The sequence below is a fragment of the Thalassophryne amazonica genome, chromosome 2 (assembly GCF_902500255.1).
Source record: "Thalassophryne amazonica chromosome 2, fThaAma1.1, whole genome shotgun sequence".
Taxonomy (NCBI): domain Eukaryota; kingdom Metazoa; phylum Chordata; class Actinopteri; order Batrachoidiformes; family Batrachoididae; genus Thalassophryne; species Thalassophryne amazonica.
Window position 1 is genome coordinate 97,296,464 of NC_047104.1, and position 27,358 is coordinate 97,323,821.

The 27,358-nt window shown below is 40.3% G+C and overlaps 1 protein-coding gene across 2 annotated transcripts in view; it reads left to right on the forward strand.

The window, feature by feature from the left end:
• The window catches only part of usp10 (ubiquitin specific peptidase 10), a 76,115-nt gene extending 48,978 nt beyond the window's left edge, over positions 1-27,137 (forward strand). Inside the window, exons 6-15 of one of the 2 annotated variants that reach the window (XM_034190334.1) lie at positions 7,266-7,357; positions 9,708-9,817; positions 10,241-10,299; positions 12,955-13,058; positions 13,429-13,528; positions 15,307-15,487; positions 18,299-18,464; positions 19,001-19,145; positions 22,478-22,543; positions 24,205-27,137. In XM_034190334.1, coding sequence (XP_034046225.1) covers positions 7,266-7,357; positions 9,708-9,817; positions 10,241-10,299; positions 12,955-13,058; positions 13,429-13,528; positions 15,307-15,487; positions 18,299-18,464; positions 19,001-19,145; positions 22,478-22,543; positions 24,205-24,392 — 1,211 coding nt within the window. In that variant the 3' untranslated portion in view covers positions 24,393-27,137. The remainder of the gene's footprint in view (positions 1-7,265; positions 7,358-9,707; positions 9,818-10,240; positions 10,300-12,954; positions 13,059-13,428; positions 13,529-15,306; positions 15,488-18,298; positions 18,465-19,000; positions 19,146-22,477; positions 22,544-24,204) is intronic. The other variant, XM_034190339.1, reaches the window with a different exon arrangement.
• The last annotated feature ends 221 nt before the right edge of the window (positions 27,138-27,358 follow it).

Consider the following 27,358-nt stretch of genomic DNA (forward strand, 5'->3'; position numbering starts at 1 on the left):
ATATACACAATAGCTTTCAGATGCTGAGTCACTTGCAGCAACCCAACCGCAGCTGATTAACTTTTTTCAGAACAAACAATGAACGCAATATGGTTGTAACTTCTCAACAAAAATTAAGCTATTCCCTTGTAGTGACATATTTGAACAAGTCACCTTTGTTTTTGAAAGTAAAATGAAAGTAATACTAACTACACACCGCACAGATCAGGGTCTTTCTAGCCTGGTGGAAACAAATTGTGCTTGGATGCTAGAACTGGCGAAGGGCAGTGCAGTACTCCGTAGAAGACCTGGTGGAATCACAAACACTTTAGGAAATCAGTTAATCACTAAAATCAGCTGCAGGAATGAGAACCTCTATTTTAATTATTTTTAATAGGATTGAGACTACAGATTTACAACACGAACTTCAGAATGTGTTACCCCCTTTATACTAGAGACAAGGATTTGCATTGATTATTTTAAATTATGTTAAGTACATGTTGGACCTTTCACAAGCCAAAACCCAAGTTATCTTTCACAAGGCACACAGTTCTTTTCTGGGTTCACAAAGGGCGTTTCAGTATACAGTAGTTTTTAATAGTTAACTGGATACATTAAGAGAAGAGTTACAAATGGAGAGAGTATAAAAAAATATATTTTACTCAAGTTCATCTATACGTATGTAATGTCTTTTATGAAAGGTTTGCATTTGCACACAGTGGGATATTCCTATCCAAGTAAGAATGAAAGTGAAATACACTCAGCAAAAATATAAGCGCAACACTTTTGGTTTTGCTCCCATTTTGTATGAGATGAACTCAAAGATCTAAAACTTTTTCCACATACACAATATCACCATTTCCCTCAAATATTGTTCACAAACCAGTCTAAATCTGTGATAGTGAGCACTTCTCCTTTGCTGAGATAATCCATCCCACCTCACAGGTGTGCCATATCAAGATGCTGATTAGACACCATGATTAGTGCACAGGTGTGCCTTAGACTGCCCACAATAAAAGGCCACTCTGAAAGGTGCAGTTTTATCACACAGCACAATGCCGCAGATGTCGCAAGATTTGAGGGAGCGTGCAATTGGCATGCTGACAGCAGGAATGTCAACCAGAGCTGTTGCTCGTGTATTGAATGTTCATTTCTCTACCATAAGCCGTCTCCAAAGGCGTTTCAGAGAATTTGGCAGTACATGCAACCAGCCTCACAACCGCAGACCACGTGTAACCACACCAGCCCAGGACCTCCACATCCAGCATGTTCACCTCCAAGATCGTCTGAGACCAGCCACTCGGACAGCTGCTGAAACAATCGGTTTGCATAACCAAAGAATTTCTGCACAAACTGTCAGAAACCGTCTCAGGGAAGCTCATCTGCATGCTCGTCGTCCTCATCGGGGTCTCAACCTGACTCCAGTTCGTCGTCATAACCGACTTGAGTGGGCAAATGCTCTCATTCGCTGGCGTTTGGCACGTTGGAGAGGTGTTCTCTTCACGGATGAATCCCGGTTCACACTGTCCAGGGCAAATGGCAGACAGCGTGTGTGGCGTCTTGTGGGTGAGCAGTTTTCTGATGTCAGTGTTGTGGATCGAGTGGCCCATGGTGGCGGTGGGGTTATGGTATGGGCAGGCGTCTGTTATGGACGAAGAACACAGGTGCATTTTATTGATGACATTTTGAATGCACAGAGATACCGTGACGAGATCCTGAGGCCCATTGTTGTGCCATACATCCAAGAGCATCACCTCATGTTGCAGCAGGATAATGCACGGCCCCATGTTGCAAGGATCTGTACACAATTCTTGGAAGCTGAAAATGTCCCAGTTCTTGCATGGCTGGCATACTCACCGGACATGTCGCCCATTGAGCATGTTTGGGATGTTCTGGACCGGCGTATACGACAGCGTGTACCAGTTCCTTCCAATATCCAGCAACTTCGCACAGCCATTGAAGAGGAGTGGACCAACATTCCACAGGCCACAATTGACAACCTGATCAACTCTATGCGAAGATGTGTTGCACTGCATGAGGCAAATGGTGGTCACACCAGATACTGACTGGTATCCCCCCCCAGTAAAACAAAACTGCACCTTTCAGAGTGGCCTTTTATTGTGGACAGTCTAAGGCACACCTGTGCACTAATCATGGTGTCTAATCAGCATCTTGGTATGGCACACCTGTGAGGTGGGATGGATTATCTCAGCAAAGAAGTGCTCACTATCACAGATTTAGACTGGTTTGTGAACAATATTTGAGGGAAATGGTGATATTGTGTATGTGGAAAAAGTTTTAGATCTTTGAGTTGATCTCATACAAAATGGGAGCAAAACCAAAAGTGTTGTGTTTATATTTTTGTTGAGTGTATAAAGTAACCTGGAGATTGTGTAAACTGTTAAAACCAATGTGCATTCTAAGAATACTGTCCCAGAGGCCATGAAACAGACACAATGAGTCAAGATGTTCCCTTTGCCAAGATCTGGGTCACATAACCCATTCAGATTTTAACATGTGATGTACCCATATTGAAAGAACGGTAACCTTTAAACTTAACAGAGGCTTGAGCTGTGCTGTCCTGTTTATCTGAAAGGTGTATAAGTAAAACAATTGCGTTTCAGGGCCTGGTTTCATAAAGCAACCTAATCTTTCAGTCTCCTAAACATTCTTAGTGGACTACAGTTAGTCACCCAATATTATCCATCTAATTAGTTTCACACCGATGGCTAAACTTGTAGATTAGCTGTCTTACCTTAGTCGACTGTTTTCAAAGGCATAATGGCCTCGCACTTGCCGTTGCTGAGAGATGGCTCCATGCGCGACAGTTTTGTTTACTTCCAGGTTGGTCGTTGTCATGAATTATCCAGCCTTTGTTTTCTTAATTGGCTTTATTAACATTTACAGACCTATACAAACTGCAGAACGATGTGCTTAGCACTTAGCCTAGCAGTTTCTTCTTCTACACTTTCATCAACCTTTTTATGCACACATTGCTCAGCGTAACAACGACGCCCGGTGGCTGGAGTGAGAACTGTCACAAACATGACGGTCATTTGCTGCAGCCATGACCAAAAACAGAGGAAGCTCTCCTTTTGAAGTAATATGAGCGATGTATGGGGTGCTTTTGGTACATGGTAGCTGCCATTTTTTGAGGTAAGACATTGAAGTATTATCAACTAAAATAAGATTAGTCTCCTCTGTACCAGGCTAAAAAAGTTTAGTCGGGTAACATAAAACCTAAGTCAACTAAGCGCCTTGTGCAACAACTAATGTCAGTAAACTAGTCAGTTGAGTTTATTCGACTAAACTAGAAATACTGCTTTATGAAAATGGCCCAAGAATTTTATTTTCAGCCATCTACAATTTTACAAAAGCATCTGTATCAGTTGTAGATTGACTACTTGACCTCATGGAGTGAAGTTGTATGTGAATGTACAACCCCTGACAAAAATTATGGAATCACCGGCCTCGGAGGATGTTCATTCAGTTGTTTAATTTTGTAGAAAAAAAAGCAGATCACAGACATGACACAAAACTAAAGTCATTTCAAATGGCAACTTTCTGGCTTTAAGAAATCAGGAAAAAAAAATTGTGGCAGTCAGTAACGGTTACTTTTTTAGACCAAGCAGAGGGGAAAAAAAATATGGAATCACTCAATTCTGTGGAAAAAATTATGGAATCATGAAAAACAAAATGCTCCAACACATCACTAGTATTTTGTTGCACCACCTCTGGCTTTTATAACAGCTTGCAGTCTCTGAGGCATGGACTTAATGAGTGACAAACAGTACTCTTCATCAATCTGGTTCCAACCTTCTCTGATTGCTGTTGCCAGATCAGCTTTGCAGGTTGGAGCCTTGTCATGGACCATTTTCTTCAACTTCCACCAAAGATTTTCAATTGGATTAAGATCCAGACTATTTGCAGGCCATGACATTGACCCTATGTGTCTTTTTGCAAGGAATGTTTTCACAGTTTTTGCTCTATGGCAAGATGCATTATCATGTTGAAAAATGATTTCATCATCCCCAAACATCCTTTCAATTGATGGGATAAGAAAAGTGTCCAAAATATCAACGTAAACTTGTGCATTTATTGATGATGTAATGACAGCCATCTCCCCAGTGCCTTTACCTGACATGCAGCCCCATATCATCAATGACTGGAAATTTACATGTTCTCTTCAGGCAGTCATCTTTATAAATCTCATTGGAATGGCACCAAACAAAAGTTCCAGCATCATCACCTTGCCCAATGCAGATTCGAGATTCATCACTGAATATGACTTTCATCCAGTCATCCACAGTCCACGATTGCTTTTCCTTAGCCCATTGTAACCTTGTTTTTTTTTCTGTTTAGGTGGCTTTCCTTTAGCTTTTCTGTATGTAAATCCCATTTCCTTTCGGCGGTTTCTTACAGTTCAGTCACAGACGTTGACTCCAGTTTCCTCCCATTCGTTCATTTGTTTTGTTGTGCATTTTCGATTTTTGAGACATATTGCTTTAAGTTTTCTGTCTTGACACTTTGATGTCTTCCTTGGTCTACCAGTATGTTTGCCTTTGGTCCAGAGTTTAGACACAGCTGACTGAACAACCAACATCTTTTGCAACATTGCACGATGATTTACCCTCTTTTAAGAGTTTGATAATCCTCTCCTTTGTTTCAATTGACATCTCTCGTGTTGGAGCCATGATTCATGTCAGTCCACTTGGTGCAACAGCTCTCCAAGGTGTGATCACTCCTTTTTAGATGCAGACTAACGAGCAGATCTGATTTGATGCATGTGTTAGTTTTGTGTCATGTCTGTGATCTGCTTTTTTTTCTACAAAATTAAACAACTGAATGAACATCCTCTGAGGCCGGTGATTCCATAATTATTGCCAGGGGTTGTATGACCAGACATATTGGGTGTTTTGAGAAGACCTGGATTTCGTGTACACAAGGACACAAACTACAAATGTTTTACCGCATTGTCGTCATGAGCTGTACGTGTACCATTCAAGTTCCTTTACTGTTACAGGTCTGTTTTTTGATGAAACTGTATACATCATGTTGCTGTGCAGTTAGATGTTGTCAGTAATTAAATGGGCACCGCAGTCTCGTTTGAGGGCAGGCACTAAAGGGATAAAATATGGCGCATATGATGTAATTTCTCTACTTCGGTTGGGAAAAAAAACACAGAATTTTGAGTTTTTGGGCAAATCACACAAAAACATTGAAAATGCAAATAAAAAGTGACGATGTGGTGGGAAAGTGGACTTGTGTTGTTTGTTTGACCCGGAGCACAAACATGTCGAGGCAGTTTTGCAGGCGAGAGAATGCAGCTACTCTGTTTAGCTGTGTAGGCTATGACTTACTGACACGACGTCTCCCACTCGCTTTTTCTTCCTGTTTCCTTTTCGCGACTGCTTCAGTGATTGCAGCCGAAAACAAAACAGTACACCATTTGTCCATGTGAAGTTATACTGTGTATATATTGCACAATGGGAGGGGAGGTCCCCATAAGTGGTCAAATCCCGCAATATCACACAAGGTTCAAACGAGATTGCGGTGCCCCATTGAAACCCACCCATAGATGCCTATCGTTAGGCCCTGGAGTCTACACTGACCACTTGGAGCACACAAACTGTTAATATCGTAGCACATAATCATTTTTCAGCAGTGTTTGTGTTTTTGAGATCTTTACCAGGACAGGAGCTACAGTCGTGTGTGTGTGTGTGTCAGCCTTTTTTTTTTTCCAGCGCTATAACTTATAACACCTTATTCTGTTTATTTCAGAAGTGATTGTATGCATAATATACTGTTTCCTCAACCAATGAACGCTCAGCCCACATAGCATTGTGCGCCATATGTTCATCCTTCTTGACTATCAGTGTGACTTATAAATGAATGCTTGAGTTACCCTTGGCGCAGGATGCTCGGCCATGAGTTGTTTTGTTTCAGGTGTATTGGACAAACATGCATGAAATAGGCATAAATGACTTGCTAACAAATAGCCATTTTATGTGCAACTGTCAGAACAAGCCCATTCATGTCCCGCTGTGCCAACATTCTTAACACACACACACAGAAACAAACCTTTGGGGCATGTAGGTATCATTGTGTTCATCAGTCCGCCCATCCATGTACCTGCCTAGTCTGTCTGAATCTTGTAAATACAACTCACTTAGCTTGTTTGTGTGTCAAGCTTCACACAGTGGTAGCACACTAGGGATGTGATCTTACAAGGATCATAATATGCAGCTTTTCAGCAAGCTACTATACGTTAGTACGAGTCTTGAAATGAGGGGTGTGCAATATGAAGATGGCAGATCGGGAACAAAAAAAAATGCGATATGGTTCCACGAGAGATCGTTGGTTTCGCACTGCAGTCCAGACAGTTGCAGTTCTATGGCCGCCTTTGATATTCCTCTTCTGTTGCCCTCAGTTCAACATGCAACCTAGCGTGATGAATGTTATGTTCCCTATTTAGCATTGACATAGTTCACAAAAAACGTGACCCAAAACTAACAATGGCAAATGATGGTTATTTGTAAATGTTGCAAAGATGTAGCTTGCACATTAGATGGCAACAAGATGAACTTTAACCACCTCAAAGAATAGAACCTTAAGTCACTGAGGGGACTAAATTAACCTGAAGGCAAAAGTATTAGATGATAAAATTGATCTATATGGGTTGTTTTATCAAGATGGTTGAAAGGCTCAGTTTTTATGAAATTTTTAAAAAATCAGTGGTAGAGGCAGTTGATTTTGGAAGAATTGGGTGATGGGGCTTTTTGGGCCTCTGTTGATTTCTAATGATAACTGTAAGCTTGATTCCTGTGACTGTTCCATTGTTAAATGTTAGTAAATGCTTGATCTGAGATTTTTCACGGAAACTGTAGAATTTAGCATGGAAGAACATGAGCAATTATGCTCAGAGTTCATATTTCGTCGTATATTGTAAGTCCTTCTAAATCACGTTTCTTTTTTGTTTTTGTTTTTTCTTAGAATCTTGTTAAATTTTCTGTCCACGTTACCATGGGAGCTGTGTTTTTGAGTGACAGACTCCCTTCCTAGGCGTGGTAAATCACTTTCTTGCTCTAAATCATCCAGTCTCTTGTGCTACAGTCACATTAGACAGGAAGGGAAAAGGTACATTTATTTTAAATTAATGGAGTATTATAGTCCCACTACTTGAGAAAATTGACATTGAAACTGTTAAATATGGTGTGTATCAGCCAGTGTCATCTATTGCAGTAAAGAGGTTCCTGTTAAAGAACATTTTCTGCTTAACTCCACAGAACTTATTGAGAATGTGAAGTTGATACATAAACCAGTGTCTTTGCAGCCAAGAGGACTGATCAATAAGGGGAACTGGTGCTATATCAATGCTGTATCCTTTTATTCAGCTGTTTGTTGTACTGTTTATATATATGTGTGTGTGTGTGTATATATATATATATATATATATATATGTATATGTGTGTGTGTATACATAGTGTATCCGGAAGGTACTCGGCTTCTTTCTCCACTTTTTTTTAGTGTTACTGCCTTATTCCAAAATGGATGAAATTCAGTTTTTCTTTCTACACACGATACTCTATAATGACTATGTGAAAAAAGATTTTGGGGGGATTTTGCTAAATGTTTTATAAAATAGAAAAAAAAACCCCTAAGAAATCACCTGTACATAGGTATTCACAACCTTTGCCATGTAGCTCAAAATTGAGCTCAGGTGCAACTTGTTTGCACTGATGAGCCTTGATGTTTCTACAGCTTAACTGGAGTCCACCTGGGGTAAATTCTGTTGATTGGACATGATTTGGAAATACACACACCTGTCTACATATAAGGTCCCGCAGTTGACAGTGCATGTCAGAGCACAAACCAGGCATCATCCCTGCAGTGAAGCATGGTGGTGGCAGCATCATTCTGTGGGGATGTTTATCAGCGGCAGGAACTGGGAGATTAGTCAAGATTGAGGGAAGGATAAATGTAGCAATGTACAGAGACATCCTGGGTGAAACCATGCTCTTGACCTCAGACTGACTGGGGTGATGGTTCATCTTTCAGCAGGACAATGACCCTAAGCACACAGCCAAGAACAACATTAAAGGAGTGGCTTCAGGACAATGCTGAATGTCCTTGAGTGGCCCAGCCAAGGCCCGTTCCTGAATCCGATTGAACATCTCTGGAGAGATCTGAAAATGGCTGTACACTGACACTCCCCATCCAACCTGATGGAGCTTGAGAGGTGCCGCAAAGAGGAATGGGCAAAACTGTTCAAAGATAGGTCCGCCAAGCTTGTGGCATCATAATCAAGAAGACTTGAGGCCGTAATTGCTGCCAAAGATGAATCGACCAAAAAAAAAAGTTTCATGTTGTCATTATGGGGTGTTGAGTAGAATTTTGAGGGGCATGAATGAATTTTGGTATAAAGCTGTAACGCAACACAATGTGGAAAAAGTGAAGCGCTGTGAATACTTTCCGTATGCACTGTATATGACTGAACAGCTGCTTTATTATTATTGTATTAACGTGATTCTCACCCCAATCTGTCATGACGCTGATAGTCTCCACTCTTTTGTTTGCGCTAGCTGACCAGCAGTTACATGCCATTTTTTAGAATAATTTTAATATGATCGATACTCTGCTTCACTTCAAATATGCAGAGTTTATTTTTGACAGCTGCTGTCTGGTTTTGAGTCCAGTGCAGTGACCTCACTGTATTGCCTAATTTGCTGATTGAAAGTGTGCACCAGTTGCTGTTGACCTTTCCCATTTACTTTAGGTTTCAGTCATTCTATTAGTATGCCACTTTTCACAGTTCGATTCACTCATTGTAGCTTATGCACTCAGAGACTTTTGTTTGTACCTTCCTGTCAAGTCTTTAATGCTGCTTTCAGAACCCTCATAAGTTCAGGATAAAATGCCTTTAACGCTACGTCAGGCCAGAAATTTAGTTTGGAAACGTGAGGAAATTGAGCAACCTGAGGTACCCAAGTAAACGTCAAAGCCATGACAGCCCCCTTTGAGACTGCTGAGACAACAATGTTACTAATGTTGAAAATGCATCTTTAAATACATTTTTTTTAACAAGACATTTCTGCGATATGTAACACATTCTTTGTACAACTACTTAAGTTACCAGTTATCATCTTTGACCACTTCATTTACCTTAAAAGATCATTTTAGCTTAGCTCTACTATGATATAGGTTCAGTAGTTGAGCTCATGAACACACTTTGTCCAGAAGTAGGTTTAAAAAATATATATATTGTCTGGTCTTTCCGAATGTCCAAGGATTCTGAATCCAGCATTGCTACCTTTCTTCGGACCACACATTCAAAAATCCTGACACCCCCATGTAGGAGTAATATTGGGGGGAAAAATTGGATGTTTTGATTCAGTGCACCTTTGACAGAGTGTAAAATTTACATTCACCTCAGCTAAAAACTTTCAAACACAATTAGGCAAAAACAGTTTAACAGAGTTAAATGGAAATTCATTCCTTTGTGTAGCATGTAATAGTCTTTATATTAGCGGCAACATGCAGTGAACATATGTTTGTGTGAAATAAATTCCACTTGCTTTATTAATCTACTCTTTAAAAACAAAGTTTGTTCTTTTTAGTTATTTTGTTATGGGCAAAATTACAACAATTTCAGTCTAATCTATTCATCACAAAAGGACTGTTGCAGCAATTCTTTCAAACTGTTTTTCCTCTTGACTGTGAGTACTCAGACCTTGCAGGCCCTGATTGCATGTCCTCCCATGTTTCACTTGATGAAGTCATTTCCTCTGCAGAGTGAACAACAGAGACCATGTACCTCTACACCCATGATCGACAACTTGTAAGTATTCTGTTTATATGTATTTCTCTCAAATATTTTCCACAAATCTGTCTAAATCTGTTAGTGAGCACTTCTCTTTTGCCATGATGATCCATCTCACCTCACAGGTTTGGCATATCAAGATACTGATTAGACAGCACACAATCAATAAAAGGCCACTCTAAAATGTTCAGTTTTATCACACAGCACAATGTCACACATAGCACCAGTTTTGAAGGAGCGTGCAGTTGGCATGCTGACTGCAGGAATGTCCACCAGAGCTGTTGCCCGTGAATTGAATGTTCATTTCTCTACCGTAAGCCATCTCCAAAGGCATTTCAGAGAATGGCAGTACATCCAACTGGGTGGGTGGGTGGGTGGGTGTGTGTGTCCCCCAAATGCATTTTGTTTCCTCTCACGTTAGCCATTGTGTCTCTTTGACAGTGTGAGACTGGTGAATGAATTCAACAACATGCCTGTGCCACCCAAAGTGAAACAACAAGGTAATATGTTACCAATTACAGTGGCTTGCAAAAGTATTCAGCCCCTTGGTATTTCACACATTTTAATTTGTTTATGGTGTTTCAAATACAAAAAGTAAATCAGGTTTCTGAATATAAAAATTTCTAAATCTCTTCCTTACACTCAAACTGAAAACAAATCTCTACAACTTGATATAAATTAATTAAAAATATAAAAGCCAAGATGGTGGCTTGCATAAGTAATCAGCCCCTTTGGTATAATACCTGTAAATCAGTTTAATTGCCAGTTTTCTTCAGACAAGTCAGGGGATGGATACATGAACATTTCCAAGTCACTGAATATGTCTTGAACTTTATTTACATCAGTTATGAAGAAATACAAGCAATATGGCACTCTGTGGTAAATCTGTGTGGAGTAGACAGTTCTCAAAAACTGAGTTACTGTGCAAAGCGGAGAACAGTGAGGAAAGCCATCAAGACACCTAGACAACCCAGAAAAAGTTTTAGACTTCGTTGCTGTGATTGAAGAAATTGTGCACAGTGCAAATTCTGTGTTTTGTATCTCCATTTATACAGCTTCATGATGAAGTGTTATAGACGAGGGTCTTCTTTCACTAAAACATCAAATGTAGGCTTGCATCTCAGATGTACCTTCTGGCAAATTGTAGGTGAACTTTCAGATCTTCTTTTTAAGAAAATCCTCCTCTGCTCCACTTCATCGTGAAGCTGTGTAACTGGGGATATAAAATCCAAAACTTGCACTGTGCACAATTTCTCCAATCACAGCCACAGAAGCCTATAACTTCTTCTGGGTTGTCTAGGTGTCTTGGTGGCTTTGCTCACTCTTCTCCTTTTGCACCAGGGCTGTGAAAACTCCGCGGAATTCCGCGGATTTCATCATGGGGAGGGGGGTGGGGTGTTAGTGATGTACTCTTTAATCGTGAACATTACTGAGTTTTTAAGATGCTTATCGCAAAGCGCTCTCTTTTTTTACATCGTGTAAGTTTTATAAGTCTACGGACACTGATCTGTGTGTTACAAATACAAATCAGTTTCCTTGGATCCGCGGAGGAAAAATGCCACTCAAAGTGTAGCTGTTACGACAGTTGTTGTAAAGCAGGACTGGTTGGTTGCTGCGGCGACGCTGTATGGCTCCTGTGCGGCGCTTAAGCTAAATGTAGCGTGTGGACATCCCAAACTTTTAGAGCCTTCAAGTTTTTAAAAGATTTGTGCAGCATGTCTCTGTCATGGACCGACGTCGCACAAAAAGATGGTGAGAAAAACGGTTTGAAAAAGTCTTATAAGGACAAGAATCCGTGGAATCGTCACTGGCTTCATCAACACACCTGAAAGATAAAAGAAACGGGAAAAGTGAACTGTGCCCTCTCAGGAAACATGGTAAGAATTTTTCTCTCCCAGGAAAATAAACATTCTGCTGTTCAAACAGGATTTTAGACAAGATTGACTTTTTTTTCACTAATCTAGACTTTCTTTCATTGTAAAAAAAAGACATTGTGGCTTTGAATGGATTTAGGCTGCATGAATTTACAATGTGACTTTTTACTATAAGGTATGTTATTGATATTTTACCATGATTTTCCAAATATTCTACAAGTTTTAGCTATGGTTTTTGAAATGCTGTAACAGTCTTTTCAGTTTTCATAAATTTCATGTAGTTTAATTGTTCTGAGTTAATGCATAATTTGGTTTACATTTAAAAGGAAAATCATTCCAGGTCCTACTTCCATGTCATATTCTGTTATTTCCACATCATCACTGACAGGTCAAATAAAAGGTCGAATGTAGGATCATTTAAATATCCACTAATTTTGAGATTTGTTCTTCCAGGAGATGCTGAAAAAGTATTGTTAGATAAAAATTTAATTCTGGAGCCCCACAGGGCCCTAGACCCCAGCTCCTGGACGCTGTGCACCCCTCAGACCCCCTGCAAATTTTCCTCGGATTTCACAATTTTCATTTCACAGCCCTGTTGCACAGTCACTCAGTTTTTGAGAACTGTCTACTCCACACAGATTTTCCATAGAGTATCATACTGCTTGTATACTGATGTAAATAAAGTCCAAGACATATTCAGTGACTTGGAAATGTTCATGTATCCATCCCCTGGCTTGTCTGAAGAAAACTGTCAATAGTAAGTCCCTTCGGCTGCTCCCTTGTTTGCACTCGGGGTCGCCACAGCAAATCCAAGGTGGATCTGCAAGTTGATTTGGCACAGGTTTTACGCCGGATGCCCTTCCTGACGCAACTCCACCTTACATGGAGAAATGTGGCAGGGGTGGGATTTGAACCCGGAACCTTCTGCACTGAAACCAAGCGCATTAACCACTTGGCCACCACTGTCAATAAAACTGATTTACAGGCATTATACCAAAGGGGCCCATTACTTATGCAACCCAATCATCTTGGCGTTTATATTTTTAATAAATTTATATCGAGTTGTAGAGATTTACTTTCAGTTTGAGTTTAAGGAAGATGATTTTAAAAATTTTTATATTGAGAACCCTGGTTTACTTTTTGTATTTGAAATGCCATAAACAAATTAAAATATGTGAAATACCAAGGGGCTGAATACTCTTGCAAGCCACTGTATGTCCAGAAATTTGATTTCATTTGAGGTTTGTGTCAATAATGTGTTCTTTGTAACTGTGCCTACAGCTGTTGGCGATAAAGTCATGAAAGACATTAGGCCTGGTGCACCTTTTGAACCAACGTACATTTATAAGCTGCTCACTCTAATCAAGTCAAGTCTCTCTGAGAAGGTAGTGTTTGGGTGTGGGCGAGGGAGAATTCCTTTGAAACTGGTAATTCATTAGGGTGTTGCTTCTGGAACAGGTAGTACTCAGAATATGCTCAGAAATGCAAACCTTTCATTTTGAGGACCAAATTTGCTAACAACTAAAGGGAGGTTATGCATTGCAGGTGCTGAGTCCAACCAAACCTAATGAATTAAATAAAAATAAAAATACTTGGTGTAATAGTTTAGATTCCTCTTGTTTCACCTAAAAAAAAAACAAAAAAAGTTCCCTGCTCATATACTTGCATTCATGCCTGACCACATGTTTTGAGTCAGTTTTATTTAGGCAGGCCATGCTCTTGATAATGTTTAATCACGGTTGCTGTCCTTGTCAGGGTCGACAAGAAGATGCTGAAGAATATCTTGGCTTCACTCTCAATGGCTTGCATGAGGAAATGCTGGCATTGAAAAAACTTATCTCACCTCAGGAAGAGAGTAAGTCCTTCTCCCACTTACCTTTCAAAACAATCATGTGGAACATATTATCTTTACAGCCCCCCCCCTTTTTGTTTTTTGTAATGCTGGATGCACTCAAATATTTCAGGATGTGGGTAGAGGCCACACATATGGGTGGCTCAGTTGGGCACACGAAGCAGTTTCTGAAGCTGTTTGCACTACTGTGGCAATGAAATGGAGGCTGTGGAAATGAGTGTGTAAATTGAACCCAAACAATTTGTATGAGTTAAAACCCCCCAACACACATGCACACTGCCACCATCAGTATACAGCTACATCTCACAAAAATAAAATATTGTGAAAATGTTCAATATTTTTAATTTCAGAAAGTGAAAATTTTATGTAACTTCATTTCATTGTTTGAAATGTTTCAAGCTTTGTTTAGTACATTCTGATAATAATTACAGGCTGTAGCTGGAAAAAAAGAAAATAACTTGCCTACATCAAGAAAAAATAGAAATGTGGAACCTTTAAAAAGTATGTTCATTTATGCACTCAGTAATTGGTTGAGGCTCTCTTTGGACAGTGATGAAAGTTTTCCAGGCATTCCCGGAAATCCAGGTTTTTACTTACGTGGTGAAGGTTTTCAGGTTATTTTCGTTTTCCTGGCTTGTATCGGATTTAGTCTGTGGTCTGTCTTCACGATATTTGTAGTTGTAAAATCAAACAAACAAAACAAACAATTGTTTGGAAACATCTCTGAGATGTCACGGTCTCACATTTTCACATCCTGATCCGAGACTTAAGGATAAAGTTGACAATTTGTTGAGCGTCAACAAATTGCTGAAGTCAAATGTTTAGATAAATGTACAGAGAGAACGGTAACAGTCCAATGCAAATGTGTGGTCCCATCAGATAGTAATAACACTGTATTGTAATCCATATGACACTGTATTATTGTTTTGTCGTCTTGCCAATATGGGAAAGTAGTCTTCATACAACTTGTATTGTGATGATAGACGTTGTGTTCATTGGGACCTTCAAAGCAGCAGAAATGTTTCTGTACCCTTCCCCAGATTTGTGCCTCAAGATGATCCTGTTTCAGAGGTCAGACAACTCCTTTGACTTCATGTTTAGTTTGTGCTCTGACATGCATTGTCAACTGTGGGACCTTATATGTAGACAGGCCCAGTGCCGTACTGTATTCACATAATCTGGCAGTGATGTCATTAGCCACAATTCAGTGGAGATTTTATGTACATGCCATTTTTATAGCCCCTGCAAGCAGAAATCTGTGTTGGGGTGGTCGGAGGTGTACAGGAATCACCATGTCAGTCTGTCTGTGAGCCTTGTAAACCCTACTCCCTGTGAACATGGATTTCATTGAAACTTCACATAATGGTAGCTCAACATGCAGGTGGGCATAAAGGAAAAAAATAGTTTCAGCCAGATGTCTTCAGCAAGAGAAAACTATCACTTAAGCTGCGCTGACACTTGCAGGACTTTGATGCACGTAAGCCGTCATGACGATCCCATCTGCTGTGTTCCCAGCTTGATGCTGTGCTTTGTTCCACTGCCTGCCACACTCTCTGCGCTGGACGCTGCATATATAAAATAATTGCACGCCGGCACCCCCTCACGTTCAGTGTACACCTATTAAAAACCAGTTTACTCTCCTGCACGACACAGGTCGTGCAAGTGCGTGAATCAGTCATGCAAGTGTCAGTGCACCTTTCCATACTGATGTCCGTATCTCAGTACAAGTTGCATTACTGTGATCACTAAAGGGTTTTTTTTTTTCTTTGTCTGTTAAACAGAACCACCCACACCTAATGGCCCAGACTGTCAGCCAGGAGTGGAGGAAGAAGTTGGTGATCAGGAGGAAGAAAATAGTGAAGAGGAATGGGAGCAAGTTGGACCCCGAAACAAGACTTCCATCACTCGGCAAGCGGATTTTGTCCGCACCCCAATCACTGATATATTTGGTGGGCATATCAGGTAAGTTGTTGGGTGATTGTGCCAAAAAATGTTAATGATCTCAGAATGCACCAAATTGCACGATTCCCCCCCCCCCCAAAATTTCACAAGGGACCATCTCCCGGAACCCCTAGGGGACCTTGCGCATTTGGCGCTCAGCTGTCTGCTCACAGAAAATGTTCAGTCAAAAAATTTTCAGTTGCTTGCACCCATGAAAACACTTCCTTAAAAAAAAAACTTATAGTATCTGCATGCTCATACTTAAATTTTCATACTCTGAGACACAAGCTGTAGCAAATAAAGTTGTCATTATCTGTACTTCCTGCGTTGATTACACAGCCTCAGACCCAAAGGTTTTGAGTTGCTCATGACACTAGAATGCATTTGACCACCTGCTGTCACTAGTCCTTAATCATTTTACAGTGCATCCGGAAAGTACTTGCAGTGCTTCACATTTTATGTTACAGCCTTATTCCGAAATGGAGTACATTTTTTTTCCCTCAAAATTCTACTCAGTACTCCATATTAAGAAGAAGACAAAAGCGTTTTTGTGCCAATTTGTTATACAACTAAAAACCTAAGAAATCACATGTACGAGGTCTGTTAGAAAAGTATCCGACCTTTTTATGTTTTTCAAAAACCTGATGGTTTTGAATCACGTGTGCTTGCATGAGCCAACCTTGAACCTTCGTGCGCATGTGTGAATTTTTTCACGCCTGTCGATTGCGTCATTTGTTTGTATGCAGCCTTTGTGTGAGGATGGGTGTAGTCTCGTCTTTTCTTTGCAAGGAAATGGCGTAACGACTGGAGCAGCGCGACTGCATCAGATTTTGCCGGAAACTGGGCGACAGCCAGGTGGAAACCATTTGGATTATTCAGACAGCTTTTGGTGACGATGCTATGGGCATCACACAGATTAAGGAGCGGTAACAACCGGTTTAAAGACATCCGCACAACGGTGGAGAGTGAGCCGCGCTCCGGTCGTCCATCAACATGCTGAAATGACCAGATCATTTCCAAAGTGAATGCTGTGGTGATGTGGGATCGTCGTGTGACTATCTGAGAAATTGTGGAAGAGGTGGACATGAGCACTTTTTTGGCACATTCCACTGTGACAGATTTTGCCATGAAAAGAGTTGCAGCGAAATTCATGCCGATGTCTTGGGCATGAAGCTGATGGCGGAACAAAAGCGCCACCGTGTTGAAGCCTCACAGGACATGTTGTGACATGCCCACCTCTTCCACAATTTCACGGATAGTCACACAACCGAAAAGCCACCGAAAGCCGTCTGAATCTTCTGAATGGTAGATGGTCTTAGTAAGGATTTACAGTTTGAATTATAGATATGAACACCTGGCATTTATAGTAGCTTTTAATATCATTTTAGTGCAATTTACATGTTTTAAAACAGCAAAAATGCTTTGGCTTCAGACCCCTTGGCCAGGGCTCTGCCCTGGACCCGCTGGGGCCTGCGGCCCCTGGACCTGTCTTATTTTCCTCTGAAAATCGAATTTGCCAATCTCATCCCTGAGTATAAGATTCAACTCACACTGTTTTTAACCAAGAAAAACTGACCAAAGTGCTCTCAGAATGCACCAAATTGCACCATTTTTTCCTGTTTGTTCCAGAGTAATATATGTCTGAAATTCGGTTTGCATTTATTAAATTCCATGCATCTTAAACGTAGCAGTTAGGGATTATTTATTTGGGATATTTGTTTTAGCAAGTTTTCAGGGTCTCTACTGCCATCTACTGGCCAGTAGTGTTCATGGCAGTATTTGCCCAAAGTATTGAGATATATCTCATAATCCTTTGTGCACCAGAGTTGTTGCAGCCTCTCTGTGTAAAGCACTGTTTACCATTTCAGAATAACAAAATGCATAGACCATTTTGTATATATTGTTCAAAATGTGCATTTGTGTTTGTTTGAACCTTTTTGTTGTACATTCTTTCACACAAGACCTCAGATTACCTTCATAAAGTGTCAAAACAGTTTGTTTATTATAGTTTGCTGTGTTTTGAATAAATTGTGTGGAAAATTATTTTTCGCTTTATTTTTTCCTTGCCTATTTTTGATTATAAACCTTTATTACACTTATAAAACACAACAAAAACATATATATTCTGAAAGCACAGGTTGTCCTGCAAAAAGATATAAAACTTGATTGTGGGATGCAGGGAGAGCTGTTAACAGCAATAATAAAACATTTATGCCAGGCGAGTGAACTGTCCAAAAAATACCCTCGGATCCCAGAGAGTTAATGGAGTTATTCTCTCCAGATTAATTTGATTTATAAATCAAAACAATAAGTCCAAACTTCTTTATTTTCTAAGGCCTCTGCCTCACACCGGGACTGCTGTATGCTTGTTAAAGAATAATGACTTTTGTTTTTGTTTTTTGTTTTTTTGGCAACCTGGCGGTCAGGCTCCTTTTGTTGGGGTAGAGTTGAGCTTAACACCTCAACTGTTTCACTGCTGCAAAATACATAGCAAGCAGAAGCTTCCAGCAGTGGGCAGGGCGCACAAAGACAGAAGTGCTAACTCATTGTTTGGGTTTGTGATCGTGGTGTTAAAACTCAAAATTGGCTTTTTAGTAGCTGAGAGTGTTCCCGGAGACAATACTGAAAGCTAGCGGTTAGCTGTAGCTTCCGATAAATTTTGGGGTGGCTTATCAGTTTAGCTTTATAAAAGATCATTTTTCAGTTAGCTGAGTAGCTGTTATCAATGCTAACTTCTTGGTTAGCTGCTTCTTGCAACTGCTTTTGATGTCCTTAATCTTGCTCATTTTTCCACAGCAGATTTAACAACATGAATTATGTGTTTCTTTTCAGATCGGTGGTGTACCAGCAAAATTCTAAGGAGTCAGCCACTCTGCAGCCTTTCTTTACATTGCAGTTGGATATCCAATCAGAAAAGATCCGCACTGTTCAGGACGCTTTAGAAACCTTGGTGGCGCGCGAATCAGTGCAGGGCTACACTTCTAAAACTAAGCAGGAGGTATGATGAAAGTGCTTGAGGTTGTTTTAGTTGGTTTCTGCTGGACAGTAATGCCACTTTTAATGTAGGATTCCAAATGGCTATATTATTGAGTTTAAAATTAACAGTGCAATAACCATTTGCTGTTACCTATATTCAGTTAGGCCTTTGAATGCATCAGCTGAGACCATCAGGCTTGTGGCCAAACCTCAGCAACTTGGAAAATATATGGATTCCCACTTTCCAATTTTTTTTAAATTATTCCTCTCCCTTAACATAATGATTTTGACTTTTACTCGTTTCTTGCCATGATTGTCCTGTATTAATGCAGAACTCTAAAGGTGAAATTTATAAATCTACTGAAGTAGCTTTAGTAGAAATAGCATCTTATAAATGCCATACATTAAATGTTCTGCAGTACTAATAGTTATTCCTTTGAAAGTTTCATCAAATGGTTGCATTGCTTTGCTCCCCTCCCCCACAGGTAATACCTTGCAAGCTGTAATAGTGCATTCTCTGACTTTCTCATCGCCTTGTCTATTTGCCCTGTCTTTTAGATTGAGATCAGTCGGAGGGTGACTCTTGAGGAACTGCCCCCTGTGCTGGTGCTCCATCTTAAGAGATTTGTGTTTGAGAAGACTGGAGGCTGCCAAAAATTGACCAAGAACATTGATTACCCCATTGACCTGGAAATCAACAAAGGTATTGGCAAGACCGGGCTTGATAAATGGTTTATGGTAAATGGACTGCATTTATATAGCACTTTTTCCATCTGCATCAAGACGCTCAAAGTGCTTTACAATAATGCCTTACTTTCACGCCGATGTCAGGGTGTTGCCATACAAGGCGCTCACGACAGCTAGGGGATTAAGGACCTTGCCCGAGGGCCCGTGGTGATTTTCCGGTCAGGCTGGGATTTGAACCAAGGATTCTCTGGTCTCGAGCCCAATGCTTCACCACAAGACCTTCAACTCTCCTTTATCTTTATGAAATACTGGGCACTAGCATTTAAAAATAGATTTTAATATTTGCCAAGAGCTGATTTCAGAGGTCGGAAATGCAAAAGTCCACCTCTTGCCCAGTACATGAACTGGGATATAGCCCATACTGCAGTCACTTTATAATGGAGACATGTGAAACTGACAACTGATTGCATCCCATTTTCAATCATGAAAAACTGTACTTTTATCCACTGTCCCTGTTGGCGTTCACCACAACAGATCATCCTTCTCACCCTGTCCTTTGCATATTCCTCTGCCACACCAACCACCTCCATGTTCTTGCTCACGACATCCACAAACCTCCTCTTTGGCCTCCCTTTTCCTCTGCCTGGCAGCTCCATCCTCAGCATCCTTAATCTGTTATACCTGATGCACCTCCTCTGCCAAACCCAAATTATCTCACTGCTCTCTATCTTCAAACTGCTCCACCTGCACTGTCCCTCTGATATGCTCGTTCCTAATCTTATCCAGCATTCCTCTGCGGACAGACGAGACCCTTCCAGAAGGATAACCATCTGTGCAGCAATCCACCAATCAAGCGTGTATGGTATAGTGGCCAGACGGAAGTCACTCCTTAGTAAAAGGCACAAAGTAGCCTCCCTGGAGTTTGCCAAAAGGCACCTGAAGGACTCTGAAACCATGAAAAATAAAATTCTCTGGTCTGATGAGACAAAGATTGAACTCTTTGGTGTGAATACCAGGTGTCATGTTTGGAGGACACCAGGCATCATCCCTACAGTGAAGCATGGTGGTGGCACCATCCATCATGCTGTGGGGATGGTTTTAGCAGCAGAAACTGGGAGACTAGTCAGGATGGAGGGAAAGATGACTGCATCAGTGTATAGAGACATCCTGGATGCAAACCTGCTCCAGAGCACTCTTGACCTCAAACTGGGGCGATGGTTCATCTTTCAGCAGGACAATGACCCAAAGCACACATCCAAGATATCAAAGGAGTGACTTCAGGACAACTATGAATGTCCTTGAGTGGCCCAGTCAGAGCCCAGACCTGAATCTGAATGAACATCTCTGGAGAGATCTGAAAATGGCTGTGCACCGACGCGCCCCATCCAACCTGATGGAGCTTGAGAGGTGCTGCAAAGAGGAATGAGCAACACTGCCCGAAGACACAGTGAGGTGCAAATAAGTATTTGATCCACTGTCGATTTCGCAAGTTTTCCCACCTACAAAGAATGGAGAGGTTTGTAATTTTTATCATTGGTACACTTCAAGTATGAAAGACAGAATGTAAAAAAAAAATTCAGAAAATCACGTTGTATGGTTTCTAAATAATTGCATTTTATTGCATGAAATAAGTGTTTGATCACCTACCAACCAGCAAGAATTCTGGCTCTCACAAACCTTAGTTTTTGTTTAAGAAGCCCTCCTATTCTGCACCTGTTTAAATTCATTACCTACATGTGCATAATGTCTTCAAAAGTGGATCTTTAGTCTCTAAGGGGAATTGGGATGGGGGGGCACTGTTAAGTTACCCTGCTGTCCACACCCATGTCACAGATGGTCACAGTCTGAGCAGGAACAAAACCCACACACACACACACAAACTTGTTTACTTGTGTGGGAAGTGCTACTTCGACAGGTAAGAAGGTTTTATCCATGGGAGGTGATGGTCTAGTGGTTTTATCGTTGGTCTTGAGACCAGAGGATCCTCGGTTCAAATCCTAACCTGACCAGAAAATCACTAAGTATCCTTGGGCAAGGTCCTTAATCCCCAGTTGCTCCAGGTGTGTAGTGAGCACTTTGCATGGCAGCACCCTGACATCGGTGTGTCTGTGTGAATGTGAGGCGTCATTATAAAGCACGTTGACTGTCTGATGCAGATGGAAAAGCGCTATATAATTGCAGTCCATTTGCCATGTATGTGTTGTGCCATCTTTAGAAACAGAATATGGGCATATATGGGGAAAAAGCCAAGAGCTAGTTTTTTGTTTTTTTTTCAAACCACAGGTCCTGTTTTTTACACAGCCAGAGGAGAGACACAGACTTTAAAAGAAAAACAAAGTGTAAATATGTTTGTAAAGCCCATGTTACCACTAGGTTGTGAAACAGAGATATGAGGCTTACCTCTCCCCTGTATATCCCAGGGGACATAGTGCATATAATAGATTGCGTCCAGCATTGTTGATTTCATGCCAGGACAGCGTGAATGTGAACCCTGAATGTGAAAACTACTTCTGCTGCCACAGGAACATCACTGAAATGACTTTGACTTTTTTTTTTTTTTTTTTTTTAAACCAGATTGGAGCACGAGTCCAACACCGTTCACTCACCAATGTCGAGTGGACAAGCATTACTGTCCAGCCCTGGACGGTGTGCTTTGTTTTTGGTTGTTGGCAAGTAAATAGTATGAAAAATAAGTAAAAACGAGCGGCATTGAACTAGTGTCGGCTTGTTCTTCGAGGCTGCACAAGGCTGAAGCCAAGGCAGTCATTGCATAGCAAGGCCAAGGCATTAAAAAAAAAAAAAAATCAGCCTCGAGACCGCTAACACTGCTTTGCATAACAGCGCACCATAAACCTTTTGTCACCACTCTTTTATTATGTAAGATCTCCTAATACTCCGGTCCACTTTCTTTGTCTTTGACCATCTCCAATAATAATTTGATGTACTTCCTCATCCCACCACTAGTTTCCTTATCTTCTTTCCTGTGTTCAGGTGTTGCACTGAGTACCTTCCTAGCTGTTTGCCACCACATCTGCTGTAGTTTTCCTGTTCAAAATCCCTTCGCCACCACAGTTCTTTCCTTAAAGTTTGCAACTGTACGCTCAATCTGCAGCCTGCTGACATTGGGAAATATCAGCTCATGTTATCTGCATTTTGGTGTCACTACCACCTGCTCTTTTGAAAGAATGATTTTCTTTAATTTTAAAGTGGGAACTGTCATTTTAAAGTGGGAGCTGTATTTGAGTATCATTCTAGAAACTGTACACTCACATTCAGTCTCCAGTTCCAATTTTAGCAGTACTTTAATTTTTAGTACGATCAGTGAGTCACGCTTCGATGTCTTTTCAGAACTTTTATCCTCCGGAGTGCGGAGCAAAGTTTTAAAAGGCCAAAGAACTTACAGGCTCTTTGCAGGTAAGTAGTAGTTACATTTTATAACTTCCTCAATCATGTTATTGCATGTATTGCAAGAGGTTTTTAAAAACTTCCCATTCAAATAAAGAACTGCTCATTTGGCTGGTCTCAGTATATTGCCCTTGACATGTGTTTGTTTCCATGAGCCACCAACATTTCAGCGAGTCCCACTGCTTCGGTCTGCTCCTCGTTGCAGGAGACTGGGTCAGCCCTGCTTTCTGTGTGGAAGTTGCTGTTATTCCATCCAGAAACTTTGGAAGAATAAATTAAATTAACTTACCCTTTTCTGGTGAAATATGGACCTAAAAGCAAAAGCGTACTGACCACATTTGTACTGAATCACTGTACTTTCGCTGGTTAGATTAGATAGAACTTTATTGATCCCTTGGGAAGACTCCCTCAGGGAAATTGAGGTTCCAGCAGCATTGTATAGCAGCACACAGAGTAACAAAAGTGAAAGTAGAAACCATTTGCAAATATAAATATAGATACCAGACATACTGATCAATACTGGTTTACTGGCTACTACTGTTCCTCTCCTTCCTGTCCTCTGTCTTCCTGTTACTTCTCCTCCCCCTGAGTGAGGAGTTGTACACTCTAATGGCCTGAGGGACAACACCAATACGAATTGATGTAAGATTTCACAGATGGGATGGTCAACGAATAGCAAAGCTACAAATGATTTCAAATCTGTATAGAGTGAGATTTTATGAAATGGTGCCATTTGTGCAAAATCAAACACTTTAAAATTGACAAAATATTGAAGGGAGTCACATCACATGTTAAAATAACAAACAAAAAACCCACTTAAACTGCACAGTAAATTCATCTAGATTGAATACCAAGGGCTGTAATCCAATTCAAAAATGTTTAATGAAAAAAGTTTACGTTTACTGTCGCACAGTGGACAAACATCCATGCCTAATGAAGCTCTCTGCCTCACGAGAAGCAAATGGTGTACCCAATCAATATTATGTGGAAGGTTCCCCGTTCAAACCCCACTCCCTCCCACATTTCTCTATTTAATGTGGAGTTGGGTCAGGATAAAACTTGTGCCAAATCATCATGCAGATCCACCTCGGATTTGCTGTAGTGACCCAGAGTGCAAACAAGGGACCAGCCGAAGGGACTTCCTTTTTAATCATTTAAACATTATTTACGTTTTATGGATGACATTGAATGACATGAAATGTAACAATATAATGAAATGAGATTGGCATCATATTGAATTTGAACTTAAAATTGGTTGAACTTGCAGCTCTTACAAATGTTGACCTTATTGTAATTCCACTTTGTGTAGACACGATGTTTGAGAAGGGCACATGTGGGGAAAATTACTTATTCATGCGGGCACTGAGGGGCCATTAACCCAAACCACCCTTTTGATATATGAATCACTGATCGCCTATTTATTTATTTATTTCACATTTCAATGTTGAATATTCTTGAGAATCAAGTTCCTCTTCGACAGAATTTTTATGCTATACCTATGGCTTAAAATGACTGATAATATTGTGATATAATTTATTTTGATATTTTCTCAGGCAATGTATTATCGAGCAAAATTTGTTGCTGTTACAGGTTTGTCATTGTAACAGTTGAGCTGTGTGCTTGATGAGATTACTAAATAACTTACCCTTTCTCCAACTCCACTTTGACAGTTGTTTATCACCATGGGAACAGTGCGACTGGTGGTCATTACACCACGGATGTCTTCCACATCGGTCTTAATGGCTGGCTGCGCATTGATGACCAGACAGTGAAGGTCATCAACCAGTTCCAGGTGGTCAAGCAGACTGTAGAGCGCACTGCCTACCTGCTGTACTACCGCCGCATCGACCTGCTGTAGATACACGCCCAACATGCACGCAAGCATACCCAAATGTATCCAAATGCACACAAACATGCATACACAAAGTCCTATCAACTGAACAGTCGTACATCTTCACATGACACATACACACTTAACTGATGAACAGGAACACTGCCCAACTTGATCTTGTGCAAGATTTTCCTTCTCTTCCCACCTGTACCTGCTTTCCTGAGAACCAGCTTATCCATGATTTTTTTTTCCTCGGCTTTTTAATTTTGAAGAGCAACGAGCTGCATTGACAAATATTTCCCTGTGACTGCTCTCTTTTCTGTGCACCACTGCTGTTTCTGTCTCTTAATTTTTAAAGCAGTAAGGAAAGTCTTTTGAGTAGACCGAGGTAGAGCTGGGGTTCTGGTTTGGGACCTTAGACTTATCTGACTGAGCCCATAGTTGGGTTCTGTTTCAAACGGTGGATTTACACATGGGGAAGAACTCTGTTCCAGTGGCTGCAAGTGAACTTCAGTGGTTGTCTCTTTTTGATTTCCTTTTTCCAAGGAAATCTTTTAGAAATATCAGTGTTTGCCTTTAAGTAAGAACTGTTGGCCGAATTAATTTGCAGCAAGCCTGCTTGAATTTGCCGTTGTGCCCCGAAAAGGCTCTGCACCAGCATTAACACGAGTCTGTTCTCCTAAGGCAAGATTCTCCTCTCTGTCACCACCATCAACACCAGTTTCCCCTTTGTTTGCTCATTTTTATGATGATTTTAAATCGAGGCACAACTTGAGCCATCAAAACAAGCAAAATGATTGGTATTACGCTGTTTGGGAAATTGAACTGCTTCTGTGTTTATGAGAACCTTATGGTGTCTGGGTTTAGATTTAGTTCATCTAAAAATATTAATGTGTGTTAGAAGTTAGATGATTATAAGCTTCTGTGCACAAAGCTATAAACTGGGTGATTAAAACGCTTTTGTTTAAATTGTTTAGGGAGGAAAAAAACCCTATAAATCTAGCGCAGAGCTTGTTTGAATTCTGGAGGAGTGTACTAAGTTTTAGATTCAGTATTTGCACTGGAGAGAAGGCAACCAATCAAAACGTAAAACTGCAACACCTGCCCTGGTCAACTTTGTACTGTTTTCTTTCTTGATTTAAAGATTCTACCTGTGTATTTGTGAGCTACCCATGTAGTTTTGAAAAACAAGCATACCACCCGAGTTGGGCATAAATTAGGGGCTACTTTCAGCTCAACGTGAAGTTGGTCCGTTGAGTCTAACCCTAACCGAGAATGGCAACATTAAGTCCGTATGCCCAAGACTTTGCGGACTGTACCCAACCTCTGTATTTACTCATTTGTGACTCAGTGTTTCCTTTTAGAAGACGGGAAGTGGAGACTGCATCTCTCCTCAGTGCTTATTAGTTTTTGGTAATGCACAAAAGGCGGTATTGTTTGCATTTGTTTAAGATAACTTTGATTATTTGTTGATTGTGATGATTTTTGAGTTACTAAAATATGTTAGTCCTCCATCATATATTGGATGTTCTTACACTCACCCCCTCTCAAAATATGCTTGCATTTGAATTGCTGTTTGGAAGAAATTACACAGGCTAAAGCACAACAATTAATAAAATTATACTAGGTCTTTATTTATTTTGTCATTTTATCTTTTTTTTTTTTTCTTCTTCTGAAGGCCCTTTTCATTCCAACCAGTGTCAAAATCTCAGTATTAAGTTTACATACAACAGTTAGTTCCAATAGTGTTTCTTCTCCAGTTCTTCTCCAGTCAGTCTTAACTCTGTACACATAAGGTTTTAATTAGGTTTACCCCCAAAATGGTCATTCAAACAACTTACAGATGCATGTAATGTAAATCCCTCCCATGCCACACATACACACACTTCAAGTCAAAGCAGGTGCCAGTTCTTAAAACATTTTGTGTATTTCATCAATGGGTTGTATATTAATTGTCATTCCTTTGTTATGGTATCGCTTGATAAAATCTAGGCCTGTTCAAATTTACGTATTTTTAAAACTGAAATTTGTTTTAATTCCTTTTGGGGGTGTTTCGTGTGACAATACATCTTTATATTGTGCATAGTCTCTTTTTTTTTTTTTTTTTTTTTTTTGTGGTATCTCAAAGTTGAGTCTTTCCCAGGTAAACCGAAGGATAACACAATATTGGCTCTGCTGCCTTTTCTGCAAAAGATATTCAATCTTACATTTTGCCTTGACATTTTTCATCTGTGACTCATGTCGCGCAGTCATGTGGTTTAAGACAGTTAACAACTTCCTTTATTAATAGATCAGTTGCATTGCTGGCTTTGTAGCCATTTCTGCACAAATTGTCACATTGTTGGTTTGCATATATATATATTTTTATGTTTATATATCCCCTTTGAAAAAATATTGGGAAGATGGGACTTTGAAACTGACACTTGAGGCATTCTGTTGTACAGTTTTATCTTGATCTCTTATGGCTGGTCAGGAAACATGCTGGTGAAATGCTAAAGTAATGTCTCTCCTTTCAGTATGTGTTTCTAACACTATTGTCTGCTGGGATTTATTGGGATGTTGACCTAAACAAAATCTATACTGTCTTTTAATTTTAAGCCTCCAGCATTCTATTTTGTTAATTGTTCAAATAAAGATTGTGCAAAAAGCTGTTTGCTAATGAGTAGTCAGTAGACTACATGGCTTTCTTATAATACAGTAAATACTGAAATATCTGCAGTCTCCACAACTTGGACTGGTCTACAGAACATTGTGCACAATAAACCAAAACAAGCAAAAACCCCAGATCCCCCGAGTCTTGTTCTACCACACATTGTTCACTGGTATCTCTGATTCCTGTCAACAATTTTGTGCAGTATTGTAGCTTATCTCCCTTCCTGTGGTCTCAGTGGTTGCTCCACGTGGTGTCTGTTACTGCTAGAGTTAAAGTTACATTTAATTGCACGCAGACCCATCATTGAAAAATGTGCCTTGTCAGGTTTTTATCCTCTGAT